The sequence below is a fragment of the Trematomus bernacchii genome, unplaced genomic scaffold (assembly GCF_902827165.1).
Source record: "Trematomus bernacchii unplaced genomic scaffold, fTreBer1.1, whole genome shotgun sequence".
In the NCBI taxonomy this organism is placed as follows: Eukaryota; Metazoa; Chordata; class Actinopteri; order Perciformes; family Nototheniidae; genus Trematomus; species Trematomus bernacchii.
Window position 1 is genome coordinate 1,395,333 of NW_022987513.1, and position 27,855 is coordinate 1,423,187.

General features: G+C 39.7%; 1 protein-coding gene across 1 annotated transcript; it reads right to left on the reverse strand.

Moving 5' to 3' along the window:
• Window positions 1-13,248: 13,248 nt before the first annotated feature.
• On the reverse strand, window positions 13,249-26,977 carry riox2 (ribosomal oxygenase 2). The gene is made up of 10 exons (XM_034115165.1): window positions 26,930-26,977; window positions 23,351-23,794; window positions 22,438-22,557; window positions 21,739-21,867; window positions 21,188-21,291; window positions 19,620-19,722; window positions 16,532-16,697; window positions 14,543-14,631; window positions 14,079-14,189; window positions 13,249-13,500 (listed from the first exon to the last, which is right to left on the reverse strand). The coding sequence occupies exons 2-10, from the start codon at window positions 23,786-23,788 to the stop codon at window positions 13,348-13,350; spliced, it is 1,413 nt and encodes a 470-aa protein (XP_033971056.1). The 5' UTR covers window positions 23,789-23,794; window positions 26,930-26,977; the 3' UTR covers window positions 13,249-13,347.
• Window positions 26,978-27,855: the final 878 nt, after the last annotated feature.

A 27,855-nucleotide genomic window follows, 5' to 3' on the forward strand; every position in this document is an offset into this window, starting at 1 on the left:
GAGCTTGCCCGGAACAAATAAGGATCAAAGCAATGACAAAACATGGGAAGTGCAGTCAAGTATATACAGTACATCACAGATCAAATCCAATTTAAATTATACAATTAATAAAAGTGCAATATTAAGTTTGTCACTAGCTCAAAAACTATGTACACACAATTTTAAACAATTTTAAATTAACAAAGAACAAACATGTTGTAAACAGAAAGAGACAAAACACTAACTATAGGAAGTGCAGTCAAGTATACAGTATACAGCACATGACAGGTGAAACCAAATTTAAATTAAATTATTGTCGCTAGATTAAAAACTATGTCCACACATGTTTTAAACACTTTTAAATGAACAAAGCCATTGTAAAACACTCTGAGAGACAAAGAAACTCCAACACTTGGCAACTGATTAACTTTACTGACTTATTTACAATATTTACAATATTTTCTGATCGGACATGCTAGAATGGGTATTATATCATATATTGAATACATGATATAATAACAATGACATCTAAAAATGAATGTCCCGAAACATAAAATGTTTTTGTTAAATCATCGCCTGTTTTCTGGGACTCTTCTTTTATTGTCGTTTAAGTATCTTTATTAACACTGATCGCTTTGCATGGCCGTCGTCAGTATAAATCAGTCTAAAATGACATTGAATGATTTGTCGGCATCAGGGCCGGACCTAGACATTTTGGTGCCCTAGCTAGGCGAGATTATGATTTGGTGCCCCCCCCCCCCTCCAAGCAATACACAAAGAATATATAAAGAATAAATGAAAAATCTCTACAAAATACCAATACGTATTGACATGTTGGTTATATACATAAAGAAGGTTTCAAATGTATTATTGTATGAACATGTTTTAATTGGGGGGTGGACGTCACATCCTCTAGGGGGGTCTGGGGGTATGCCCCCCCGCAAAGATTTTTTTAACATTTAAAATGCTTCAATCTGGTGCACTTTGAGCAGCATTACTAGAGACTAGATCTAGGGGGTATAACTCTAAAACACCCATATGAAAAAGATCGGTTTACATTTTAATAACCAAATAAGTATGTGAACATAACCAATAACCTACCATAGACAATAACAAATAAATGTAACATATTTTATTTTTGTTGTTCATTCATATCTTATTTTACTTAGTTAACATTTATTTATTCATGCATTTTTTTTCAATATCTCCAGTTTTAAACGATATTTTTGGTTACTGTCCTATAGTATACATTGGAATGATTTCAAACCTGTTGTTATTTATCCTAATAATTATAAAGGTGTGCCTTGGAAATATGTGTTTACATAAATTGTGACCAAACCGTTTGAGACCCACTGAGATAACTTAGACTAAAGTGAACTATCTAAACACTCAGAGTCCTTTACCTCACTGAGCTGTAGTTATCAGCCTCAATCTAACAACAATCCGCGGTACCGATGCGCGCCCTCTCTCTCTCTCTCTCTCGCTCGCTCGGAGGCTCGCTCGCACTTTGGCTGTGAGCTGCGGGTGCCTGATAAGTCCCCCACTTTCATCACTTACAGCGCCCATCGTACAGGGCAAATGCAAAATGTTGCCGGCCCGGGGTGCAAAGGGTGTTTACTTTATTCAATTATTAATGTAAATGTATTATATCAAGGGCAGAAAATTAGGCAGAATAAAAATTAAAAATAAATTAATTAAAAAAAATGTTTTATTATAAAAAAAAATCAAAACACTGCTTCTTGAAAGACTCTACTTTGCAGATGAAAAAATCCTTCGACCTCTCCACATAAAACACACTGAGGCCGCTCCTCTCCATTTCTAACAGCTTTTGTGAAGCCAACGTTTAAAAACTCCTCTTTGTATCGTCTTTTTGCCATCATGTACGATCGAGATTCAGAGAATGGCTCATCAACGTCGCTTAAACAGAAAGCGAGAACACTTTAGCGGGGGACGCGTCAGAGCTGATGGCTGCGTTGCAAATACAATCTTTTATTTTTAGTTTATTTTTATTCAGACAATGAAATCATTCAATATACAGTACAATGCTATATTGCATGATTTCATTTAAAAAAAAGAAAATAAATAATAATACAAAAATTGTATTTGCAAAGCAGCCATCAGCTGTGACGCTGTGTGTGTAATGCAATGCAATGCTGGCGACCCAATAGAGAGGCGAAGTCCCTCCCTTTCCGGTTGAGCTCCATGGGACCTTATTTAGAAGAAATGATGTATTGAAGTCAATGGAGAGAGAAAGATTATCTTTCGATCCCATTTGAATTGAGCCACGAATTACACATATGATGTTTGTCAATTTAAAAGATAATTTTGCAAGTACATTTTTTTTAAATGTGTCGTAAAACTGTGAAGTAACACTTTTTTTTGTGTGAAACGCTCAATTAACTATCTCTGGTCTCGCACACGTCACCAACACCAAGACGGCCGTCACGTTGGCACATTTCACTTCTTTCTTTCAGAATGAGGCAAAAAGTATTAAAAGAGGTGAAAATCACTACAAGTCTGGGCCTGTTGAGAGCTGTACATACACACAAGAGTTATCCCCTAGATTCCACCGGGTCCGTCTGCGCCGCGTTACGGCTGCGCCGCGGTTTTGGTCCGGCCTCCTCCGGCGTCATACCCTACCAGGCGCGTTTCAGAAACATTTCAGAAGCGGAGCGTCTTGCCTGCCGGCTCGCAGTTTTTGTTGATTTGGGCATATTTTCTGGACAGGCTACTTTGTACAGACAAAGTTAATAATAACTGTAATATTCCAGTTATAAACAACATGAATCAAAGATGTGTTGCTGTATTTTAGTGGTAAAAAAATGCATTCATCATCATAATTATTCTATATATATAATTTACACAGTGCCTGTAAACCGGAGGAGAACGCTGGCATTTCTCCTCCTACTTGAAAAGGCCCAGACACACCAGGCCGATATCGGCCGTCTTCGGTTGTCTGGCGACGAAGCGTGCCCTGTCGCCCAAAGTCAATTTGGTGTGTCCCGAACCCTCGGCCGTGACACGCCTTATTTGGCCTTTCACGGTCGACACATGGCCGATTCAACATGTTGAATCGGCCGTGTGTCAGACACAAGCTATCGGGCCAAGAAACCACTCTGATCAGCTAGCAAATGAGAAGCGAAACGGAAGTGAGGGACGTAAACAAACGATTTAAGAAGGCACAGGACAGCAGCTAAACACCAGCAGGTGATACTTAAAGACATCAAACATAGCCCTTAAATGTCCTCTCTTACCTCCCACACATAGCAGGGACATCTCTGATATCGGCGGGAGCGTCCCCGGCTGTCCTCTGCTGAGAGCTCCGTGATTTGTTTGGTCAAGTCCGGTTTTTCATCTCATCGGTTTATTTGTCAGTATAAAGTTGCAGGATTAGTCTCAAGTACCTCAACATTGTCCTTAAGTACAGTGTCTAAGTAAATGAGATAGTGTCTACTGCTGTTCATTTACCTATTGTGAGTCGCCTCGGATAAAAGCATCACATGGAAATGTAAATTTAGCAAGAAGTGGCCATTATTACATTACATACATTACTACATTGCTGACTCAATAAACTACACACCCGCCAGAACACTGCGATCATCAGATGCAGGTCTATTAACTGTGATTTTATAGTATGTCTGCACTTTATGTGCTCATTTCATCATTCATGTATTTTTATATTCTAAAACATGTTTTCGATGGACGAGAGTGAAAATGGAACGCACACGCTATTTGTTGTTTGTTTATATCAGTCTGTTCTTCTTCTCTGTCTTCCGGTTGTTGCCTATTTTGAATGACGAATACACACTACCGCCGCCTGCTGGTAAGGAGAGTTATTGCCACTCACGCATGCGCAGTTCGTACGTGCTCGGCTGAAGTCTTTGCGGTGGGTTCCAGTGCGACACATGGCCAAGACACAGGGGAACTCGCCGATGCAACTGTCGGTGTCAGTGTTGGCGAGTTCTCTGGTGACGGCCTGGTGTGTCTGGGCCTAAAGACTACGGAGGGATAGGGTCTGCAAAATTAGTTTGTGTGTGTGTATATATATATATACATATGCTATATGCTCTGAACGTTCCACTTCCTGCCTGCCCGACATTACCTTACGGCTGCGTCGCGTCAAAAATAGGATTCATCCTAATTTTAGAGGAGCCCTGCGCCGAGACGCTTCTGGGACGCTTCTGGGACGCTTCTGAGCCATAACGCGCCGCGTGTGGTGGAATAGCACCCATTGACTAGAGTGGCCGCGATCGCTGTGAGCGCCACGGCGCAGCCGTAACGCGGCCGTAACGCGACGCAGACGGACCCGGTGGAAATTAGGGGTTAGTCGGTTCCGTAAGAGCCAGCATGCGGGACTGGCTTTACAAGGTTTCGGTGAGTAACACGAGTGTAATGTGTAACGTTAATGACATCACTTACGCGACTCTGGGATTTGTAGTTTTTCTAGTTGCGTATTTTTCATAGTCTTATATTTCAACAGTTTTACGACAAACTGTGACTTTTTTGAGATTGACAAACATCATATGTGTAATTCGTGGCACAATTCAAACGGGATCGAAAGATAATCTTTCTCTCTCCATTGACTTCAATACATCATTTTTCCGAAATAAGGTCCCATGGGGCGGAAGTAGAACTTCTGAATTACACATATGATGTTTGTCAATCTTAAAAAATAATTTCCATGTAAAAAAAAGTCACAGTTTGTCGTAAAACTGTAAAACGGGATTTTCTTTAGTTTGGGAAAGGCTGTAATAGACAATAGAGAAATCTGAATCTGAATACTAAATCATGAGTTGGATATCATTTTCTTAATTTAGGACTAAACTACTAGATACAGAAAATAAACAGATTATTTTGTTTTGTTCATTACTGATGTGATGACATGTCTAACAGCAGTTTTCCTCTGCTTCTGGCCAAGTGCAACAGGTCAGGTAACTAAAGGGTAGGCCCTGAGACACTGAACTGTGGGTCGTTGAGAAGCATTGCTTCCTTCCTGCCCTCTTCTTTTTATTGTACGTGTATCAGCTCTGAGACACCAGCTTTACAGCCCAGAGCTGCAGCTCTAAAAGCCTAACCCTAACCCTAACTGATCTGAGGTGGGAATGTTCTCCAGCCGTTCTTCTGATGTGTCCGAGAGATCAGCACAGATTGGACTTGGATTACTCACTTTTTGCAAAAAAAATTAATAATAATTGATGTAGCCTAGCTTCACATACATACAGTATTGACGATCGCAGTGAAAATGTATTAGCTAAATGTTCTTTGTTGCAGAATTGTTGCATAATACAATATGTTCTATTGTTTTTTGAGTTTTTTCTGTTACATTTGTATTGCTTATTAAAAAGTGCATATTTTGTTTTTGTTTGAAACTTGAAGACCTACACCCTAAAGCCATTCAGGTTGACCTTGCATTCCACACTCATGTCTTCTAGATGCAAGTCTCATTTAAACAGTTAATTACACTAAAATCGGCCATTATTGGTTGAAAGGGAAGTCACTTTCACTTTAAATGGTAGAAATGTTCACACATACCTGAATAAATGACATATCAACAGTACAAGGTACAAATGTTTCTCACTGACACAATCTAGACCTAATGACACAATACAATCTAAAAAAATACTTGCTTCAAAAAATACATTGTGTAGATTTTAGACAGAGCTCAAAATCCTTTTGTAGCAAAACAAATTGTGCTCACTCAAACTAAAGCCACACGACAATGTTTTAAGCATTACATTCATTTTTTGTCTTTGTTTTTGTTTCAAATCCAGGAATCTGACCCCGCCTCTTGAATAACCCTGCTGATCTTTTGCATACCTTTATAGCTCAAACTGTTTGAAATGTTCAGCCCCTGATGCTCCGAGGAGAGTGTAGCTTTATCACAGGCCGTGATTTACGGCTTCACAAACATGTCAGATTTACTGCTGCGGTGTAAAGAGCATGAAGACTACAACCTCGGACTCTCCCCGTCCATTCATTTCTGACAGGTGACAAGACACCAGTAATTATCAGCCGCCGGGAATAAATCACTAGATTTTATCACGCAGCTCGCCATGCCCTTGGTGGAATAACCATTTTCAAGCAAAGGGAAGCCGTCCACCGCCGCTGAACCTAGGATTTGTAAATCTCCTGCTCAAGCCCCCATAATGACTGGTTGTTAGCCGCTTGTTATTAGAGGTCTGTGTGCCAAACGTTATAGATGTATATTTCCAAAGGGGTAGTTAGGGGTAATAAGTGAGTAAGGTCCAGGTCTGCTAACCTTGGCTTTGCAGTGGTATGTTAATGCATGTTTTTGGTGTCTGCCATGGAATTTTCTCACCTCAATAAAAACCCTGCAGTCAGAAAAAACAAAAGGCTTGTGGTTATCCCTGCCGCTCCACTATTTGTCCCAGCACAATCCCTTAGAAAGTTAATGTCAGTATAAATCAGTGTTATCAAGCACACTACCAATCTGTGGTCATTCATGGCGGTTATTTTATTTGCGATACTCAAATATCTGTTATTGCAAATAAATAACTGTTGCTTTCTTCGTCAAAAAAGGAATTTTAACTTTTATGCTTAATGAAATTGAAATATGTTTATTTACAGTGCCAGAAATACCACAGAGTATGACCCCATCCTTTAAATGTATTTGTTAAATAATTGCTACTAATGTTTACTTGCTAGAAGATAATGATCTAGTAATGATTTAAATGCAAAGATAATTCAATAAATGTATAATGAAGAGAGGAACAACTCCTTCATTCAAATGTTTTCTGAAGTAACAGTCCATATTTGCACTACAGACTGTACCCACTATACTTTCAGAGTGTTGTCTTCAAATACATATTCAATTCAGACACATTAACACGTGAGCAGCATTTTAATGTCACAGCTTTAATTGCTCATTTGAATAATTGTCTATATAGCCTGGTAGCTTTTAACAACGCACTTTATTTTATAAATTGACTTAACTGTTGCCATTTAATAAATATAGTAGAGTAAAAAGAACAATATTTGTCTCTAGAACACTGAAACATTGACTTGAATTAAATGTATTATGTCAACAGATTTCACACAACTTTATTAAGTTAGTTGAAAGCAATACTATTACTTTGAAATAGTTCCAACTTAAAGGTCCCATGTCATGGCCATTTCTACTGATCATATTTCCATTGTTGAGGTCTACTAGAATAGATTTATATTGTGCAATGTTCCAAACTCACATTGGTTTCTCATACAGCATCTCTGTAAAGTATGTGTATTCACTCTCTGTCCTACACGGCTTGTTGGAGCTCCTGCCCCCCCTCCTGTGAGCCCAGTGGCCGTCTGCGAGACAGCGAGACACAGCGAAACCCAGCCCGAAACCAGCCCGAAACACACACACACACCCGCAGCCTGGCTGGGAGTTTGTGTGTGTGCTCACACACCGACTCACAGCCTCGCCGCATCCCGCCGTCTCAGGGAGGAGAAATCGGCGGAGCTGCAGCTGAGAAAAGATTGAGTGTGTGTGTGTGAGGAAGTCCGCGGATTGGTCCATTTGGACCAATGGGTCCATTTGGGTATGGGCACGTCACAGAATCCAGGAAGTAAACAATGGAAAGAGAGAAATCTCCAACGAGGCGTTCTGGGGCAGCATAGACAGGTCTTTTCTGTGTTAGAGTTTTACTCCCTACAGGGTGTACTTTGAGGGTTTGTGACTCTGCAGACCGTTTACATGCAGAAAAACCTTCATAACACACAAGGGGACGGGTAATAACCGGAGAAGCATGACATGGGACCTTTAATAGTATTGCTTTCAACTAAACTGATAGTTATGTGGAATTTGTTGACATAAAACTATACATTTAATTAAAGTCAACCGTTTTAGTTTTTTCAGTGAAGGTAATGAAGTGAAAGTAGCTGTAACAGAAAATGAAAATACTCCAAAAGGAATTTAGTGCTCTTACTTTCTTCCCCTCGAACCAGCATGTATTCTCTGTATTTGTATGCTTTCTGAGGCCTTTACAAATCTCACTTGACACGTGACTGTTTTCTTTGGCATGCTGCCCAGCAGATATCTGTCCACACTCTTATCTTTACTGCTTGTTGTACAGTTTGTGAGTTTGAAGTCATGAAGCATTTAAGAATCATTTGAACATTATCACACAAAAAAAGTGTCAGTTTGATCTGAGGAGTATTCAGGTTTAGTAAGAGCTGTTATCATCTGTCAACATGTACCGCAGAGACAAGTGAGAGAGTATCTACATCTCCGATTCTGTCCAACAGGTTAAAAAAAAAATCAAAACAGCCAGGCTACTGACACAACAATTGTGAATCATTCTGTCTGAAATTACTGGCAATTACGTGTCGTTGGCTGCTGTAATCCCTTTCTGCGTGCACGGCAGCTATAAAACTCAGTTGTTGGGTTGAAACAGTGCCCCAGGTATTGGAGCACGCACTGCTCAGCACTGAAAGTCTTATTCACAGACTATCTGTCACAGCCACGGCCATTAATCATAGAGGTGTGCTGAAGTTTGTTCTGCAGCATTAGAGATGTTTCCAGGAGTTTACTCTGAGAGCTGGGAAGCACGGTGATTTATAGGAGGGGAACAACTAGTAAAGTTGGTGGTTGCTCACAACAAAAATGATATTGTGATCAAGGCAAATTCAGTTAATGACACCAGGATACAGTGATCAGTGATCTCTGTATTTATTCATCTGTATAATTTGTCATATTGTTTGTTAAATTATTTCCCTGCCGAAGTACCTAGTGAAGTACAATAAGATACTTGTACCTTACTTGAGTATTTCCAGTTGATGCTACTTTGTACTTCTACTACAAAAAGCAATTTAAAAAGCAATTTGTATTATTTCTACTCCCCTTCATTCATTTCACAACATTAATTACTAGTTACTTTGCAGGTTAATTATAGTAATACAACAATATAAATCATCAGTAATTAAGTACATCTACTCAAGTATTGTACTTAAGTACCTTTTTTTAAATCTTTGTAAAACCACAACTCACTTAAACACATGATATGCTGATATGTTATAATGCAGTCAACACAGTATTTTGAGTATCAATGCTAAAATGCTCTTACATGTATTTGTTAGTAATGATAATATAATAACCATAATAATAAAAAACAGTGACAAAAAGATTCATTTACTTTCATACTTGAAGTACATTTGGGTGATAATACTTCTATACTTTATATTATTCTGAAATGGGTCATTGTGCAGAATAAGTACTTTCACTTTTTGTATTTTAAGTATATTTTGATGCTGATACTTTTGTACTTTTACTCAAGTAAAACATTTTAAATCAGGACTTTCACTTGTAGTGGAGTATTTTCAAACCATAGTATTTGTACTTTTAAAGTAAAGGTTCTGAGTATTTCTTCCAACACTGTGTTTTAGGGTGGATTTAAATACATGGCAGCACAAAAAGGCATTCAAGTCAAATTTACCTATAGCTGCAAAATTAAAAACGTTTGATCATTAATTAAATCACTGATAACATATATATTATTCCAAAAATGGCCATTCTGCATAACTAGTTTTTGTACTTCAAGTATATTTTGATGCTTATACTTTTGTACTGTTTTTACATTTACAAAAAATGCAGTACTTTACCTTTATTAAAGGTATGTATACAATGCATTTTTTACTAAGTAAAATATCTAAGTACCTCTTCCACTTCTGCAGATTGATTAATGAGACATTTTTGTTTCAGTCAGGTCATAAAGGAAGGTGGTTACTATGTAAAGAAAAACACGTCTAAAGTTTGGGTCACTCAAAATCCTGCACTCTCTAATTTAGCCATTAACAAAACTTCCCTTCTTGGTGATTTATACCTTGTTACAAAACCATGCAAATCTGTCAGTACTGATGTCATGACATGTCGAACAGTTTCCTCCTCAGAGGAATGTCAGTATATTTCCTCGCCTCCCTATACTCGCATTATGGTATGAATCACTTGTTTTTACAAGATAGTATTAACAGTAGGACCTGCAGACTGAAGTCATTGCTAAATAGGAGTGAGTTTATTGCAGTGGTATTAAACGCTACAATTAAAACATATGATCATGTTGAAGTTAATGTCACCAAAAAGTTACCCCCTAAAAACAAAACGACAGCGGCGTAAATCCATAGTGCATTCCTCTGAGAGGGAGTCAGTCATTACGCCGGGTTATCATTACAGGCTCCATTTGGAGTGTTGGAACATGTGGTCAAGGTTAACTGTCTGTAGGCTAGTTCCCACACAACCCTCAGCAGTTACAGGCTGCCCTCTGACCGACGGAGCAACACACTATACTCAGGAGAAATGAGCCCAATACGTTCAGGACACTCTCTTAAATGGACGTGTGAGAAGTGTCGATCGACAGTTGTCAGTGGTTAGATGGATGAAGAATCGATTGGAAGAACAAATCAGGGCACAGGGAAAAACCTGAACAAAAGAATGCTTGAATATGAATATTGAATATTTCTTTAAATTGACTATAGCACTTTCCTAGTCTGCGTCCACATAAACCCATTCATACAGAGGCAGCCATACAAGCAGTGGTGTAAAGTAACTAAGAAGAGTTACTCAAGTACTGTACTTAATTACAATTTTGAGAGACTTGTACTTTTCAAGACTCAAGTTTCCTTATCAATACTAAACCAAAATGTAATTATACCTCCTTTGAAAGCCTTGTGTTTAGTTTTACGCATCCGACCTGGAACACTTTGCAGCCAATCTTATTTGTTACAGTGTACCGTGCACCAGGTCCTTATTCAGAATTCCTATGAGAATTCTGAGTTTTTATCAACTTCGGTACTTAAAACAGATAAAGTAATTATGTGACTTTAATATTCATGTTGACAACGATAAAAATAATAATAATAATAACTTGAATTTATATAGCGCCTTTCATAACCTCAAGGTCGCTTACTGTTACTTACTGCAAAATAGCCTTACTGTTGCATTTAACTCTGTATTAGATTCTATTGGTTTCCGTCAGAGTGTAAATAAACCAACCCACTGTTATAATCACCCTCTCGACCTTGTTCTGACTTATGGTATTGAAATTGAGCAACTATTAGTCGAACCGCATAATCCTGCTTCATCCGACAATTTTTTAGTAACTTTTGAAGTATTACACCACCCCAAATTGATCATGTCGTTGATAGTGCTACAGATGCGCTGCGAATTAAATTAGACTCTGTTGCTCCTTTGAAAAAGAAGAAAATAAAACAACATGGCATAATGCCGAAACCCTCAAAATAAAGCAAAAGTCGAGACAACTTGAAAGGATATGGCGTTCCACTAAACTTGAAGAATCTCGTTTAATTTGGCATATTACTCTCAATGAATATAAGAAAGCACTGCGTAAAGCGAGAGCAGCTTACTACTCTTCATTAATAGATGAGAATAAGAATAATGCAAGATAAAATTGTTACTCTTAGAAACAAAATTAATCAAATAAATAAAGTAGTGTTATCAAAAGCTCCCGGAAATGAGGTTTAGTATGTTGCCTAAGGACACTGAGAGCAGGGGCTGGGGATCAAACCTCTGACCCCACTTTTCTCAGTGCAGTCAGCTGAGAAAATGAAAGGCCTCGTTATAGTGGGCTACTACTATTGACTCAGTTATCTCTATTAACACACATAAAGCTTCAATGTAATATATGATGCAACACAACCCTTACCCTAATCCAATTGTCTTTATTTTGTAAGTGTGGGATTCTTTTATTTCCTCACAGCCACTCAAAACATGTTTTTACAGAGTTGTTATTGAGTGTTAAAGTCACGTGTCTGTATCGAGACATCTTCCTGAACTTTATTCACTTTTTAAACTACAAACTCAGCTCTTCTTAAAAAATACACTGCCGAGGAATGTTGGTAAAACGAGGAAAGAGTGGAGTGCGAATAATGACTAAATACAATTAACAGTGATGCCTACTGCAACAACATTTAAAGGGGACCTATCATGCAAAATGCACTTTTGTACGTCTTTTATACATGAATGTGTCCCCGGTGTTCCAGGGAACTCACCAAGTGTCAGAAAACACAACCCTCTCTATTTTCCTCCATACCCAAATCTCTAAAAAAGGGGCTGCAACAGATCTGATAAAAACTGATCCAGATTTGAACACTGTCCTGACGTCAGGACGGTGGCGCTACGGCTATTGGGCCAACTCCACCAATCAGGAGGAGACAGCCACGGCCATTGCCGTTCGAAAGCGCTGGAGACGCTGTAGTACATATGCCAGGCCTCTAGATGGTGCTGTTCTCACAGAATCAGCCCTTGCAAAAACAGGGGTAAAAAATGTCAAATTGAGCAAAATGAGGCATGGCTAAAATGCATGATCTGTTTGGTATTTTGAAAAAAAAAAAGTATAAATATGCCTTATATAGGTATGGTCCTACACTATATTATTCAAATATAGCATGATAGGTCCACTTTAACATTTAAGTCCCGAACAAAAACCCACAACTTGTAATCTGGGTTTGAAGACTTAGTCGACCGTAACCAGCAGGTCTCCCTTGAAAAAGAGAGCAATGATCTCAATGGGATACACCTGGATAAATAAAGGTTTGAAATTAAATGAAACCAAAATCTACCAACTGGCTCCTCTTGTTAGAGAAGAAATGGTGTTTGGTATCACCTTGGAGGACATGAAAAGTGATTTGTCATTGAACAGCCTAATACTTCAGGCTGAAGATTCACACATGTAAATGTAGGAAAGTGAAACCTGTTCTGTCATTAAAAGGTATCTTTTATAGTATTTAACTCTTGTCTGTTGTCTCTATGAGTTTATATTTCAGTTAACCAAGATTAGTTGATGACGTCTTACATTTCTTTGTTTATGTTACATTTTACCTGCCAAGGGACTAGCGGTGTATACATTTTTGCTAACTCTGGCATATTCACATTTTGCATTTTTAGCACTGATTTTTTACTCTGTGCCTATCAAATAAACAAATAAAGAATTAAATAAATGTTTATGTTTATGTCAAGGGATGAACAGTGTTCAGTCAGAGATCACAATTTATATATTATACTTGATAGAAAGAGCTGTAGTAGATGCGGATCATTTGTTTAATCCAGGCACACAGTACATTAAGGAATGCTGAACAAGAGTTTGTATAGAGTTACAAAATGTTGTGCAACGGAGGAAAAGAGGCTAGAACGGACCTGACATCAAGACTTGTGCTCTCAACTGCAGAAACAAAGACTTACTGAAGATTTGGATCTACATGGAGCAGCTGTTGAACTAATTAGTATTGCTATTAGGAATACAAATGACTTTCCACTCCTGGAGGTGTGACATCTTTATTCAGGACGAGCCATTAATAAGACAAAGAGAAATATTTATTATTTATAAAGATCAACAGATAAGGATTTCATGTGGTTTGCTATAGCACCTCCAGCAGGCTCTCGCTCCACAGAGCCAGCACCAGACTGCACTTCTCCTCCGCTGTGGGCAGCTGCAGCTGATCCACAGTCAGCTGCTCCGCCTTCTGCAGCTGCAGCAGCGCCTGCAGGTGGGACAGGGGGAACTGCAGGCCCTGCACACACACAACACAAACGTCACACTCATCAAGGACTGTGCATTGCCAGTACAGTACTATAGCTGAAAGACAGGGTGCTGCATCTATGAGCACAGAATAAGACAGTGTCACCCCCCACCCCACCCCACTTTACAAATGTCAGAGTCAACTTTATTGTCAATTCCTCTATTTTTGTAATACAGACAGGGGGGTCGAAATTGTGCTTCTCACCATCCCAGAGAATACAAATATATAAAAAGAGAAATATACATATGCATACATACACGCCTTTACACCTTTCTAAATACACTGAAAGGTGTTTGTTTTTTACATAGTATTAGCCTGTATCTAAGATAAGAGTAACCTTAGCAACAGGGATGCAGTCAAAGCGAACATTTAACTACAACAATGAGAGGCTTAAACATTTATTTGAACACTTTTGGAGAGAAAGACTTACATCACAAGATTGCAACGGTAAAAGAGAAGCTGCAAGAAGTGATCAGTCCCTCTGAAATGTTGTATCACATGAGAAGTACAGAGAGCATGCAGCTATCCTTTAAAGAAGTGAAGGACAGAACAGCTGAGTCACAGCTTACCCTGGAAATGTCCTCTTCCTCTTCTTCATCACCACTTTCACCCATCATGTGGTTCTCCCTCTGGTTCTTCAAAGAATGTAAGACAAAGACTACCATCTCTGAGGCCTCATCCTGAAACACACACACACACACACACACACACACACACACACACACACACACACACACACACACACACACACACACACACACACACACACACACACACACACACACACACACACACACACACACCACACACACACACACACACACACACACACACACACACACACACACACACACACACACACACACACACACACACACACACACACACACACACACACACACACACACACACACACACACACACACACACACACACACACACACACACACACACACACACACACACACAGCTGAGCATGTCACTGAATCCAATCTGTTGTGTTGTCAGGACGTCAGACTGCTGGTGGACTTACCGTTCTCTCCTGGCTGGGCTCCACTGTTATCACCATGTGGTCTTTGTGCATCAGACATACTGTATCCTCCAGAGCAGGAATCCTTCCAGCTGTGACACACACACACACAGAGACACACACACATTAACAAAACAGCAATTCTATAAAAGCGCACACAGTATTCAGTCCACTGTCTATCCAGCTGTCAAATGAATTACTTCATTGCAATTAATTAATGATTTACAAAATAACAATTTAAAATGTAACGCAAATAATCGCATAACACATCAGGTAATGTTTATTTTATTAAATTAATTGACCTATGTTATGGCGCATTTCCACTACACGGCCTCGCTCGGTATGGCTAGGCCTCGTTAGGACTGGCTCACTTTATGGCGCATTTCCATTACAGTTTAGGAACTGGGGTAGTATCTATAGTAACGCAGTGTAGGCGGAGCCGTGACGTCATCTTCAATGAGAACCCCAGAAAAACAACACAGCCGTTAGCTGTTAGCACTCAGAGCTCACAGCTCCTCATATATGTTCAGAAACTAGACAAAAGTTAAACAAGTACAAACCACAGACTGCCTGTGTCATGGCGAATACAGTCGCTGCTTTATTTATGTCTGTATAGGCCGTTGTTGTGAGTGTGGACGGTCGGAGCATATACTGCGTTAGCTTAGCCAATCTCCATTCAGAAAACACGCATTTTAAAAGGTTTTTCCCCTGCCGTCTGTCTGCAGACTTGACAAAGCATTAATTCATGGTTTTTACTAACCGGTATCAGTATGTTGTTACTTCGGCATCATTTTGAAACGTGTATTACAATTAAATCACGGTCAAATATGTCCATCTTGTTGTAGTTGTAGCCCCCTTGCCAGCGATCCTCTCTCTAGTTTAGCATACTCAGCCCGACTCAGCCTCGTTGTCTCTGGCCCTAGACCCACGATTTTATGAGGCCAGAAAAACTGTGAATTAGGACCCGCCGGCCGGTACTAGGCCAAGTGGAAACGCAACCAAAGATGGGCCGCTGACGTCACAGCCCTCTTAAACCATGCTCCGCGCTGTAGTGGAAACGCGCCATTAGTGTTCCCTGGTATACTCCTAAAATCCACCAAATGTAATCTCGAACTGCCAGCTTAAAGGGGACCTATTCTGCTGATGTTCAGGTTCATATCAGTATGTAGTGTCTCTACTGTGACATGTCTCCAGGCTTTAATGTTCAGAAAGCTCTCTATTTTTCTCATACTGCCTGTGCTGCAGCACCTCTTTTCACCCTCTGTCTGAAACCAGAGCCCAGTCTGCTCTGATTGGTTAGCTGGCTGGCTTTGTTGCAATTGGTTAACTGCTCAGAGGTCCTGCACCTTAGCCTATTATGCACAATGTGTTTGAGCGCTAGCCAATAGAAGCCCGATTTGTACATACTGATGTCACTATGTTACAGAAGTAAACAAAGCAAAACTATTTTTCTGTATCTTTAATACTTTTGTATGCATGCTTTAGGTAACATTAAGCTGTCTTTGGCTCTTTTCTGCTGTAACAATGTAAATGTCCCCTCTGTGGGACTAATAAAGGTATTCTGATTCTGATTCTGAAAGGAGTCCAAGGGAGGCGTTTCAGGCAGAGAGGGGGTGGGGGGGAGTGGGAGAGAAACTGCATCGGGAAGGACATTTGGGATTTTAGCCTTTGCAGACCGTTCACATGCAGGAAGAGGGAAAACCCCAAAAAGCATAATAGGGCCTCTTTAAGGGCTGTCCAAGAACACTGCTTAAAGTTTGTAATAAAGTTATCTTCTAAATTGTCAATGTTAAGTGTCTTTTAATTATTGTGAAAAGCGCTGTATTAAAAAAGGGTTATAAATATTATAATAACTGTATGTTGCTGCATGTTAAACCATTAGCCATTAACTTCATTAATTTAATAATTGATTTGATTCAGTGTATGATGTAATTCATCTCATACATTTCTAGAATAAATCCATTGACAACACTAGATTGAACATGAGCTCACATGGTGTCAGCAGGTCCTCCTGGCTGTGGGGGGGAAGTCTGTTCGTGATGAAGTCTCTCTTCATGTGGGTGGAGCGGACCTCCTGCTTCCCCGTTTCTATTTCCTCAGCCAGAGACCTGAGCAGAGAGGCCATCTGCCTGCTGGTGTCCTGTCCTGCCCCATCACCCTGCAGACAGAAGATATCAATACATCTTCATATCAAATGTTCCCCTGGTGTGAAGCACAAACTTGCAGTGGTTGGAAATATGTTGTAGTTTTAGACAGGTCTATCACCATTAAAAGCCATGAAAATGGCTGATGTTTGCAAAGAAGGCACTATTTCATGACGACACGACTCCCCAATCACAACACGTTGCCCTGATTTGCATACCAAGCTGCTCCGATCCTACGGCTATAACTCCACGAGAGAGGGCTTGTTAGAGCCAGGATATCAACACAAAGGGGAAGGCCCAACAAATGGACAGGCACTATAAAATCATTGGGACTGTTATTTACGAGCGTATCATTGTATTTGTGGTGGCATGATAACACAGATAGTAAAAATACAAGCACCGCCTATCAGAACGTTACTCTGCAGTGCCAGCAGTTGTCAACACTCCCCTGAACACAGACCAGAGTCATTACCAGGGAATTCATTTTATTGCTGTATTCCACAAAACATCATAATGTATTAAAACAGGGCTGTCAACGCTAATGCTCGCATTTCATCTGGAAACACAAATGAATCACAACACTACATTTGTCCCAAAGTTGCTCCCGTAATACTAGTGAGGATTTTGACCATGCGAAAAGGCAAAGATGTAGTTCTACATGTTCTGCACTGACTGGAAACAGCTGATCCATGACAGGTGTGGAGTAAAGAGTGTGAGATAGCAGACAGGGTCTCCACTGCAGGAGCAGATAGAGCAGAGCTGGAACACATCATACAGAGGGGAGTCCCAGCAGTGACAGCGGCTTTGTCCATGCTTTAGCTAACCGCGGACTTAACAAGCACTTTATCAGGTGCTCAAAGATTCAAATTCGAAGATGGCGCAATGATCCCGGACTCTGCCATTGTCCCCAAAGAATTCTCTATTTTTCGCCAGGACCGGACTGTCAAGTAAGTAAGGGAGGAGGTGTGTGCTTTATGGTGAACAATAACTGCTGCTCGGACTGTTCAGAGCAGCTCATGATCTAGTGATGTGTCGGTCGCGAACGAGCCGGCTCGTCATTTTTTATGATTAGAGACGGTTGGATGCTGCTGTTTTTAGCGTTGCAATATATTTATTTTCACTGTGTTATTTATTTAGGATTATCTTTAGGTTTTTACTGAAATAGAGCCCTGCTGTTTTGTTAGGGCTTTTTCTTTAAATACCATTTTAAAGTGTCGATACAGTAGCTGTCCTTTTTTTAAATGTCTATGCTTAAGTTGTTATAGGTGTTGCTATCTGCTTTGTGTAGCGTGGTTCTACAAGCAAGTCAGTGCATTCATTGGGTGGTATCAGAGAGTTACTGGGTCTGTCAATGCAATGAAAACAATTGGCCACAGCCAAAATGTAATTTTTACTTTTGAATACTTCAGTACAAAGGATGTATTGAATAAGTGATATATGTGTACACCAGGGTTTCCGTTAGCCGGTAATTACCGGTTTTTAGCTGGTAACATTTATTAAAAACCGGTAAATTCAAAACCTGCCGGTCAAAATGTCCGGTAATAATTAGGGATGCTCCGATCGATTGGGCGCCCATCATTATCGGCCGATATTCACTCTTAATAGTTTGATCGGTGCTCTCTATAAAGGCCGATCAGGAGAGCTGGATCGATCGATATGGACATAAACGCGAGTGAAGTATAACCGGACGAGAGAGAGAGATCAGAGATCAGATCAGCTGCTGAGTCTGACGGAGACACGCAGCTCTGCATGATCACCTGAAGCTCCGCCCACTGTTTAGCGAGCGAGAAATTGACGGGCTGTCAGGAGAGAGAGGGAGGGAGAGAGAGAGGGAGGGAGAGAGGAAAAGAGAGGATCCGTTTCTCCCGTGTTATTATCCAAAGTTAATGTAAACTTTTGAATAATGTACTTCATCTACTATAAGTCGTTTGAATGTAATAATTATGTTGTTTGTTGTTTGTGGAAGCGTATCATTTTTGGAAAAATTAATCTAAACTTTTCGATCTTTTACGATTATAAACTGAAGCAATATAAAAATGAGCCCCATTAACTGAGTTTTAAACATCAGCATATCCGGTCATAGTCCGGTAATTACCTGCTAACGGAAACTCTGCTGCACAATTCTTATTATTATTATTATTGAAACATGACCGGTAAGTTTTGAATTTGTCCGGTAAAATATTTTTTTCCCGGACATTTGACCGGCAAGAAAGAATCCTAGCGGAAACCCTGGTGTACACATGTAAACCATTAGTCAAAACAGGGTTACATTTGATTGAATTATAAAAGGTATATGTGGTCAAATGAAGAGCTGTTTAGGAGCCGAAAGAGCCGGCTCTTCTTGGTGAGCCGAGCCAAATGATCCGGCTCACTAAAAAGAGCCGGAATTCCCATCACTATCATGATCGGATGCCAGCCTTGTGACATTGGTTGTGCTGACAGCAGTGTATGTTCTCCTGCACTCTGACAACACAGCGCTGGCCAAGCTGTATGGTGTTATCAACAGGTTAGAAACTTCAGACGCTTAATCATTCAGAATTGATGTTATAATAAAGTAAAAAACCCTCTGATTTCACCTAGCATTTATCAGGCATTTATTTACCACACCTGTATTTGTTTTATTTGCCCCTAAAATAAAGTTAATACTAGTAATTTAAACTTGATTAATCATGATTAATCACAGATTCATATTGTGATTAACACAATTACATTTTCTTTTTTTTAAAGGACAGCCCTAATTACAATAAAAAACAACAACAGGTGTGTTTTCCAGTGTTAGATCATACATAACATTATCTTTCAATCCATTTGAAATAATCTACAAGTCTTAGTTTTGAGTCCGTTAATCTGTGGCTAACTGACATTAGGTAGACCCTGTCAGCTTAATAAATGATACTTCATTGTTGTGTCACAGTAATCCAAACCATCAGTTTTACCAGTAAGAATCTTCTGGGCATGCCTCCTCTCAGGCTGACTTCCCTCTTGCTGCGGTCTGACAGCACGCTGGGAAACACGTCCAGCAGCAGATCTCCCCACGACCTGAGGAGAGGACAGCGGGGGGGAGAAGAAAGGTGAGAGACAGTCTTTTCAGCCACATCAAAGAGGGACAAATACACAGCGAGTTCTTCTTAACTGAGATGCCAAACATGTTTTATGTGCACAGGTTGACCAATTGCACATTTCTACGCTTTCCTTGTGTTTTACGTGTGTAACTACAGTAATGTGTGTTGGTTTCTAAACGCTGACAAACACACATCAACTGTGCTGACATCAGCGGTGGAATGTAAACCAAGGACATTTACTCAAGTACTGTAATTGTGTAAAACTTTGAGGTACTTACGTATTTTTTTCACATAACTGTATGCTACTCAATGTTGTACTTTTACCTCCACTTCATTTATTTTACAGTATTAGTTACAGCATTAGTTACTAACTTCTATTCTTATTTATCGAATTAAACGGAATATGAATAAACTAATAAGTAATGAGATAGTATTTAACATTAAACTACCCGGCAGTACATACAGTTATTAATATGAGCTCTGACTTTACAAGCTGTATTAAATCATTAAACGGATGTACACATGAATGCATAATGAAGAGAAACAATAGTTCAATATGAATTCTACTGAAATCGGCCAACTACATAATGAGTACTCTAAGTATATGTTGATGCTAATCCTTTTGTACTTTTACTGGATTATGATTCTGAATGTTGGACTTTTACTAGTAATACCGTATTTTAACGCTGTAGTAATACTACTTTTAGACCCCCTTTACACGAGAACGAAACGGGTTGTATCTGCATAGTTTCTCATGCGTATAGCCCTTTCATTTACACGAGGCCGTAACAAAACGATAGAAATGGACCCCACAAACGATAACAGGTCCCAAGGTGGATAGATTTGCAAACGAAACGCTCTGGGGGGTCAAACGGCTCCGTGTAATCGCCTCTATACGATCATTTCCTGAAAAAATAACGATAGCCCCACCTCTCCCCACCTCTGCTGCTCACTGCTGTAGCATGGCCAGTAGCTACTGTCAGTAGCTACTGCTAGTGCTACTGCTAATGCTACAGATGTTAGTACAACATCTACAGCTCGACCATGCTACAGATGTTAGTGCAAAATCTACAGCTCCTCTACCACAACCATCAGCAACAAGTGGACATGGAGAATTACATGAACTACTACATGTTGCTAAATCCACCGCGGGGCATAAACAGAAGGGCAACCATGGCAACCGTGCTCCGGGGTCTTCTTCGCTGCTTTTGGTGTATTTTGTGGCGGAAGTTACAGCGCCACTTACAGTCCCAGCATATGTACTACAGCGTTTCCAGCGGTCTCGTGTGAACAGACACGTTAAATGAAACAAATGCATGTGAACGGAAGACTTTTTTGAAAACGCATACTGTGCATAAACGCAAACGTTCCCGTGTAAAGGCAGCCTTAGCACTACTTCCACCTCTGGTTGACCCGATGTAAAAGAGTAGGAGCGCTCATACATTCTCTGATAGGTGCTGAGGGTCAGGTGGGTGGAGTGCTCCTCCCCCGCTGGTGTGCTGGCCTGATGGATGGTTCCTCTGGGGAAGTACAGAAGATCTCCTGCCTGGGGAGGGAGGAGACGACTCAGTCAGACACATGTGACTCTGTTTTTACAGCAACAAGTTATTTTGTTCATATTTTGTGTTAGAATACATATGTTGTAAATATAGAAGGAACATAACATCTATCAACTCATTCATTGCTGTTATATCATTGTTTTTCTTAATGTCTGTATCTATTAGCTTTTAATCGTGCTTGTGTGTCTTTTTTGTGTGTATGGGTCTGTATTGATTTGCTTCTATTGTGCATACAGTATATGTTTTAATATGTGTGCTTATGTGCTCTTGTATGGATGATGTTGATGTGATAAAGGGAACCAAGGGACTGCAGATGAAAATGTGCCTCCATGGCTAAATGTGGCACATTTACTGATGATTTACATCAAGTGCTCATGTTAATATATGTTCACTGTACCTTTTCAAATAAGAATATATAGATGTATTATCTTTACCTTCAGTGTAATTTCATGTGAGGGGCTGCCGATCCTCTCCTCTGACTCCACGCAGTACTCTGCTGCCAGAGGAACGGTGGGGTTGTAGAGGAGCCAGTTCTTCTGTCCCTCCAGCTGCAGGATGAACACCTGGACAAAGAGCAGCCCATCAGGTTATGTAGAGGGAAAGGTAGTTACTGAGACGGTGCATTCTGTTCCTATTCACACATTCAATCGTATCATCAATTGCTTAGGTAAGCGTAGAGCATAACTAGTACAAGAACTCTCATTGGAGTTGTTTCACATAACAAAATGTTGTTCATTTTGAGCTGAATCTGTATTGGGAAGTAACTACGTGTAAAAAGGGACTCGCATTTCATTTCTCTCCACCGGCTCCTTGTTACTGCTTGCATTCAATTCAAGGCATAATGCTTGCTAACAGCCCACAATTACATGAGCATTCTCATTCATAACAATCTGCAGAGTGTGTTATTTTTTTAGTGATCGTAGTGCTCAAGATTTTTAGTGACTATTAAACAGTAATTTATTTTTTCCCTGGCACAAAAAGGGAATAAATAACTAATACAACAACCAAAACCTTGGTATAGATTAAAACCTGTGATACTCTAGCTCCTGGACGCTGTGATTTAAGGGTTTAGTCAAAAATAAAGTTTGTTTTTTACACAAGCTGGCTTTCTGCTGTGAATTCAGAGTTTGTACCTCGACGTCATCATAGTGAGCTGGGAGGCCCTGGGACTCCTGAGGTGTGATGTAGACGTTTGATCCCACCAAGCCTCCGAAGAAACACTCCAGCTTCTCCTGAATCTTCCACAGCTCATCCTGACAACACACAGGAAAAACAAGATGAGGGCCGCTGCTGACAGACCATCACTCAACTGTCTGATCTGACACTAGGGCTGTGCAATTAATCATATTTTAATCGCAATTACGATTTTGGCCTGCCACAATAACGAAAACAACATAATCGAAAAAAACGATTATTTTACTTTGCTAGGTTGTGACAGTGCACTGCAACATATTGGATCTCATTTATTTTGGTCTCATTTATTTGTATTTATCATATTTACATATGTTTAGTAGCTTGTGGAAGTGTGCTCCAAAACATTTGTTGATCTTGTTTATTGGTATTTATTATTTTGATATTATTTATTTAAATGTCAATATAAATGTATCATTTATTTTATTTATTTTTGTATTGGTTTTTCAGTTGAATTATACGTTCAGGGTAATCAACAGTTAAAAAGATACTGTTCAAATTATTATTTGTATTTGTTCAATAAATGGATGTTTTCAAAGTCAATGAATAATCGTATTTAATAATCGTGATATCAATTATTGACCAAAATAATCGTGATTATGATTTTTGCCATAATCGCACAGCCCTATCTGACACTTCACATCCACATCTATATCTGGGATAAACCCCAAACACATCTCTAATATTCCACAAGAAGTTGCTGCCGTGGTCGTCTCAATCCATCTGAAGTTATAACAGTTGGTTGTTTCATGCAGCTTTAAGAAATGGGTTCCTTATTGATGGACTAACATTAGCATCATTAAAGTGTTCACAAGACATGAAGCCATGCCTTCCTCTCTGCTGGAAGCTGCTCACCTTGAACCTCTGCGGCTGGTGGAACTGGATGGTGGCCTTATTCTGAGTAAAGCTCTTGTTGAGGACGCTGCTCTTAACTTTCCCCTGCTTGTTGAGATCTTTTTTCTTGCCGTTGATGCAGCGAACCACGTTGACGTCCGTGTAGTATTCGAGGTCGTGGGAACAGAGGCTCGGCAGGTCGGAGAGCTGGAACAGAGACTGGTAGTAGGAGGCTGTGGTGGGGTCAGACCTCTGCAGGTGGAGGGGCTTCTTCTCCCAGTACTCGCTGAAGAACTGCTCCGGCCCCATGGGCTGGATGAGGCTCTCAAACAGGCTGCTGGGGCTGAGGAAGCTCAGGGGGGAGGGGGGTGCGCTGTGCTCGACCCTGCTCTGTTTAGGGAGCAGCTCCTCCTCGCTGCTCCGTCTCTTCACCGGCTTCTCTTTGCTCCTCTTTGGCATTTTAATCTGAAACACGATTCAAAGAATATCATCAGTGAGATAACCTTACTGCCGCCACATTTTTGATTTTATTTAAACATTTTAGAAAACTGCAACCACTTGCACACTTTTTAAAATGTATATTGTATAAAATATTTAGTATTTTTTATATTCTGCCTTCTTTAGATACTCTATAGATATATGTAATTCTACTGTTGATATATACGGTAGTGATGTTACGTATTGCGCCGAGGCGTCGGAGCGTGTGTCGAGTAATCCCCGAAGCTTTTTGTGAAGCTTGTATCGAGGCTTGTATCGTTTTGGGCCAGTGACGTCACCGATGACAAACGAAGCCTCGCTGCCCCTCAATACCACGTGACTGCTTCAGAAAGTGCTTTAGATCGGTTGAACCACAACGGTCATAATATCCATGGATGTATAATAAGAACGATATTACCCTTCCTGTACCCGGGCCCGGCGACACGATGGAATTAAGAGAGCTCAGACCCTCACTTATATAAAGGTCGGAACATGTCATAAGTATAAATAAATAAAAGCATAAATAAATGTAGGAATAGAAATATGAATAAATAGTATCCAGTGTGTTCAGGTAGATTCAGTGCGTGGGCTGTGGCTCAGCTGGAAAGCAGTTGACTATCAACCTTAGGGTCCCTGGTTCAACGACTGGTCAATACATCTTGATTTTGTTTATAAAAGCTACAGCTAAATGTGATAATGGGCTACAAGCCTCACAAACGAACACACATCCTAAAGGTTATGCTTTTGTTTACATCAGACATACACAGACACATTGATTTGAAACAGCTTTATTTTGCTAGATTGAGTGCACGCAATCTTGTTTAAAATATCTATTGTTAATTGTGTTGTGTGTAATCCTATTGTCAGTGTCTTACAGCTCACCTTGCTCCTGGCAAAAGGCTGAGCTGATGGAAAACACCTACCTTTATAGATGTGACAGCTAATTGGACTACGCCCTTCCTCTCAAACCCTGAGGGGTGTTTAAAGAGGCCACTCTATTTAAAGGGGACCTATCATGCAAAATGCACTTTTGTACGTCTTTTTTACATGAATATGTGTCCCCGGTGTTCCAGGGAACTCACCAAGTGTCAGAAAACACAACCCTCTCTATTTTCCTCCATACCCAAATCTCTAAAAAAAGGGGCTGCAACGGATCTGATAAAAATTGATCCAGATTTGAACACTGTCCTGACGTCAGGACAGTGGCGCTACGGCTATTGGGCCAACTCCACCAATCAGGAGGAGACAGCCACGGCCATTGCCGTTCGAAAGCGCTGGAGACGCTGTAGTACATATGCCAGGCCAGTAGATGGTGCTGTTCTCACTGAATCTGCCCAGAGCTAGAAATTGTCAAATTGAGCAAAATGAGGCATGGCTAAAATGCATGATCTGTTTGGTATTTTGAAAAAAAAAAAGTATAAATATTCCTTATATACAGTAGGTATGGTCCTACACTATATTATTCAAATATAGCATGATAGGTCCACTTTAACCCCTTTTTAGAGCCTTTTCCCCCTGCACGCAACAATGGACTGGCCAGTAGTGCTATAAATTCCTGCAGTGTGGAGATGAGGGGGGGTATGCGAGTTGCTCTTGGGCAGAAGAGCACACAGGACGTTTTGTTTATGCGTTAAATGCTAGATTGTGTCTGTTGATATCTACACCTTTTTGTTTAAACCTAATTGATTTTATTACCCATCTTAAAACTGTACATATATTGGGTAAATAAAATCCTTATTTTTTTGCACCTCAACCTGCATTCCTGATTTTTGCGTACCCTGGTCCTTCACAGTAGTTAACAAATGTATTCTTTGATATGGTTTAGCCTTTCTCAGGCTACAACATGGTTAAGTTTACGAATATTATTAAGGAATACAAATCCCTCTTTGCAATGTTTACCAGCCTCCTTAGGCTTTTCAATCACAATCATTAAACTGGAATAAATATAATATTGTTAACATGAAAATATGATTTTATGTTCGTTGTTTAGAGTTATTCTAAGGCTTTACTCATTGGGAACTGTTTTAGATTCATTTTGGATTAATAAAACATAATATAATCTAACTAGATGAATAGTGACCATAATACGTGTGATTCGGAGCAAGAAAAGGAAAATAAACAAGACTTTGTACATAAATATTTGTATTGTGCATAAAACACCTATAAATAAAATGTGTTTTTCTTAAAGCAAGGTTTATACTATAGGCAGGACTACTGGAGCACATGCACATAACCTCGTTTCACAGTCTCACATATTTGGTAGGTCTATCTTGAATACTAACAACATTATGGCTAATAATCAAAATCCTGAATTCAGAATATGAATGGCAATTACATTTCCGGAAACCAGGTATTATGATGGTAGCCTATAGATGTTATTTAGGGCTACTTTGGACTGAAAGTAGTGTGACACTAGGCGCTTTCATGCGTTCACACCAAAAAGAGAACTTAGTTCATGAGAACTTGTCCCCTCTTTTCAGTCCCTACTAGAGAGCAGGTACTTTCTTGGGGAGAAAAAAGTTCCAATTCTGATTGGCTGGGCGAATTGCAAACCAAGCCCCGTAAAACTCTGAAGTAAGTTAGCATTTTACCACTTCCGGTTCCTTCGACAAAAAACAATGCAATTTCTCCATAGGATTTTGGAAAATAGCTCGAAATAAGGTCTGTGGTTGGCACACATTGAAGAGACAGATCACGTTTTGTTCAGCCGGATAATATCCACATGTCTACCCTACTTTTATAATTTTATAATCATAAATCTAATCGATAGATTTATGATCGAGATTTATGATTCACTATGTAAAAAAACACTAACAATATTACAGTTGGATAACAACAATGAAAGAGTGCGGCATTATCAAGCGACACTTCTCAGACCAATACGGGAACTTTATTTTCTAACGACACAAAATAAACTATAAAAGTAGATTCCTAGCCAGACTAGAGAAATTAATAACAGATAAACATCATGTAAACTTTCGCTCGTCTGTCAGCTCTAATGAAGCCGAGAATGAAGTTGTTGGTAATAATTTCGCGCTATAAACAAGAAAACATGTCGGACACTGTTACTCCATAAGCAGAAAGTGACAGAATAATGTGAGGTTAGTCTTTAACAACACTCACCTCTTCTGCAGCACAGTGCCCACGTGAACCGAGCTGTGTTTCATTAAATATGTCCGACTGGAAACTGCTTCCAGCTCTGGGTCAGTGTGGGCAGTGTGACGGCAGGGGGCGCTGCTGAGAGGATGGTGGTACTATCAATAAGTGATAATATGATGCATATACTATTACATATCATGGGCAGCCAGCTCTAGCAGGTTAGCTATCTAGGTGAGCCTTATGATCCATAAACGATATACTATGTTTAAATGTAACTTCTGGCAGCTTATTCGTTTTGCAATACCCAACACCTGGAACAACAATGTTGTAACTGAGCAATATACGTTACACTAGGAAATATGGTATTTACTACTGTCATTCTGCAGCTACTTCATTACATTCGACTTGTTTTACTTATTTGTTATAATGCTGGTACTTACCTTTTTATACTTGACATGTGTAATTATCTTAATGTATAATATGTGTGCTCACTTTACTAAATACTGTTTTTATCTTTGTCTCTATCAGTACTGTCCCTTTGCTGTAACTGTATCCCCTCTTTAGGATTAATAAAGGGATTTCTGAGGCCTGTGGTAAATATTGTGATTCACTGTATTATTTTGTTTTCGTTTTTTACTGTGTTTTGTTTTATCTTAAAAAAAATATCATATAAAATACATTACTGTTTTCTGTCAAAGTAAGTTACTTTTAGCTACATTTGTAATCTTCTGTCTTTTTTTCATTCTTTTTATATTTAATATTGTGTTCCAACCTCTGTGGGTGACATTCCTACCTTGAGATTCATTATGTTGTTTTTGTAGAGCTTGTTTATCATAAAGCCTGTAGTTAGTTTTGAGGTCTATGGCCAGGGACCATGTGATAATAACTCACAGGAGGACTTTCTTCTTCATAAACAATGCTTTCTACCCTCACGCTGCACAAGGGGAGTT

Coding starts and splice junctions, on each gene's coding strand:
- riox2 (XM_034115165.1), bottom strand. CDS start 23,788: ATGCCAAAGAGGAGCAAAGAGAAGCCGGTGAAGAGACGGAGCAGCGAG. Junction 19,723..21,187: donor CTCAGCACCTATCAGAGAAT/GTATGAGCGCTC, acceptor TCCTCTCCTCAG/GTCGTGGGGAGATCTGCTGC. Junction 16,698..19,619: donor TGCCCAGAAGATTCTTACTG/GTAAAACTGATG, acceptor TTCTGTCTGCAG/GGTGATGGGGCAGGACAGGA.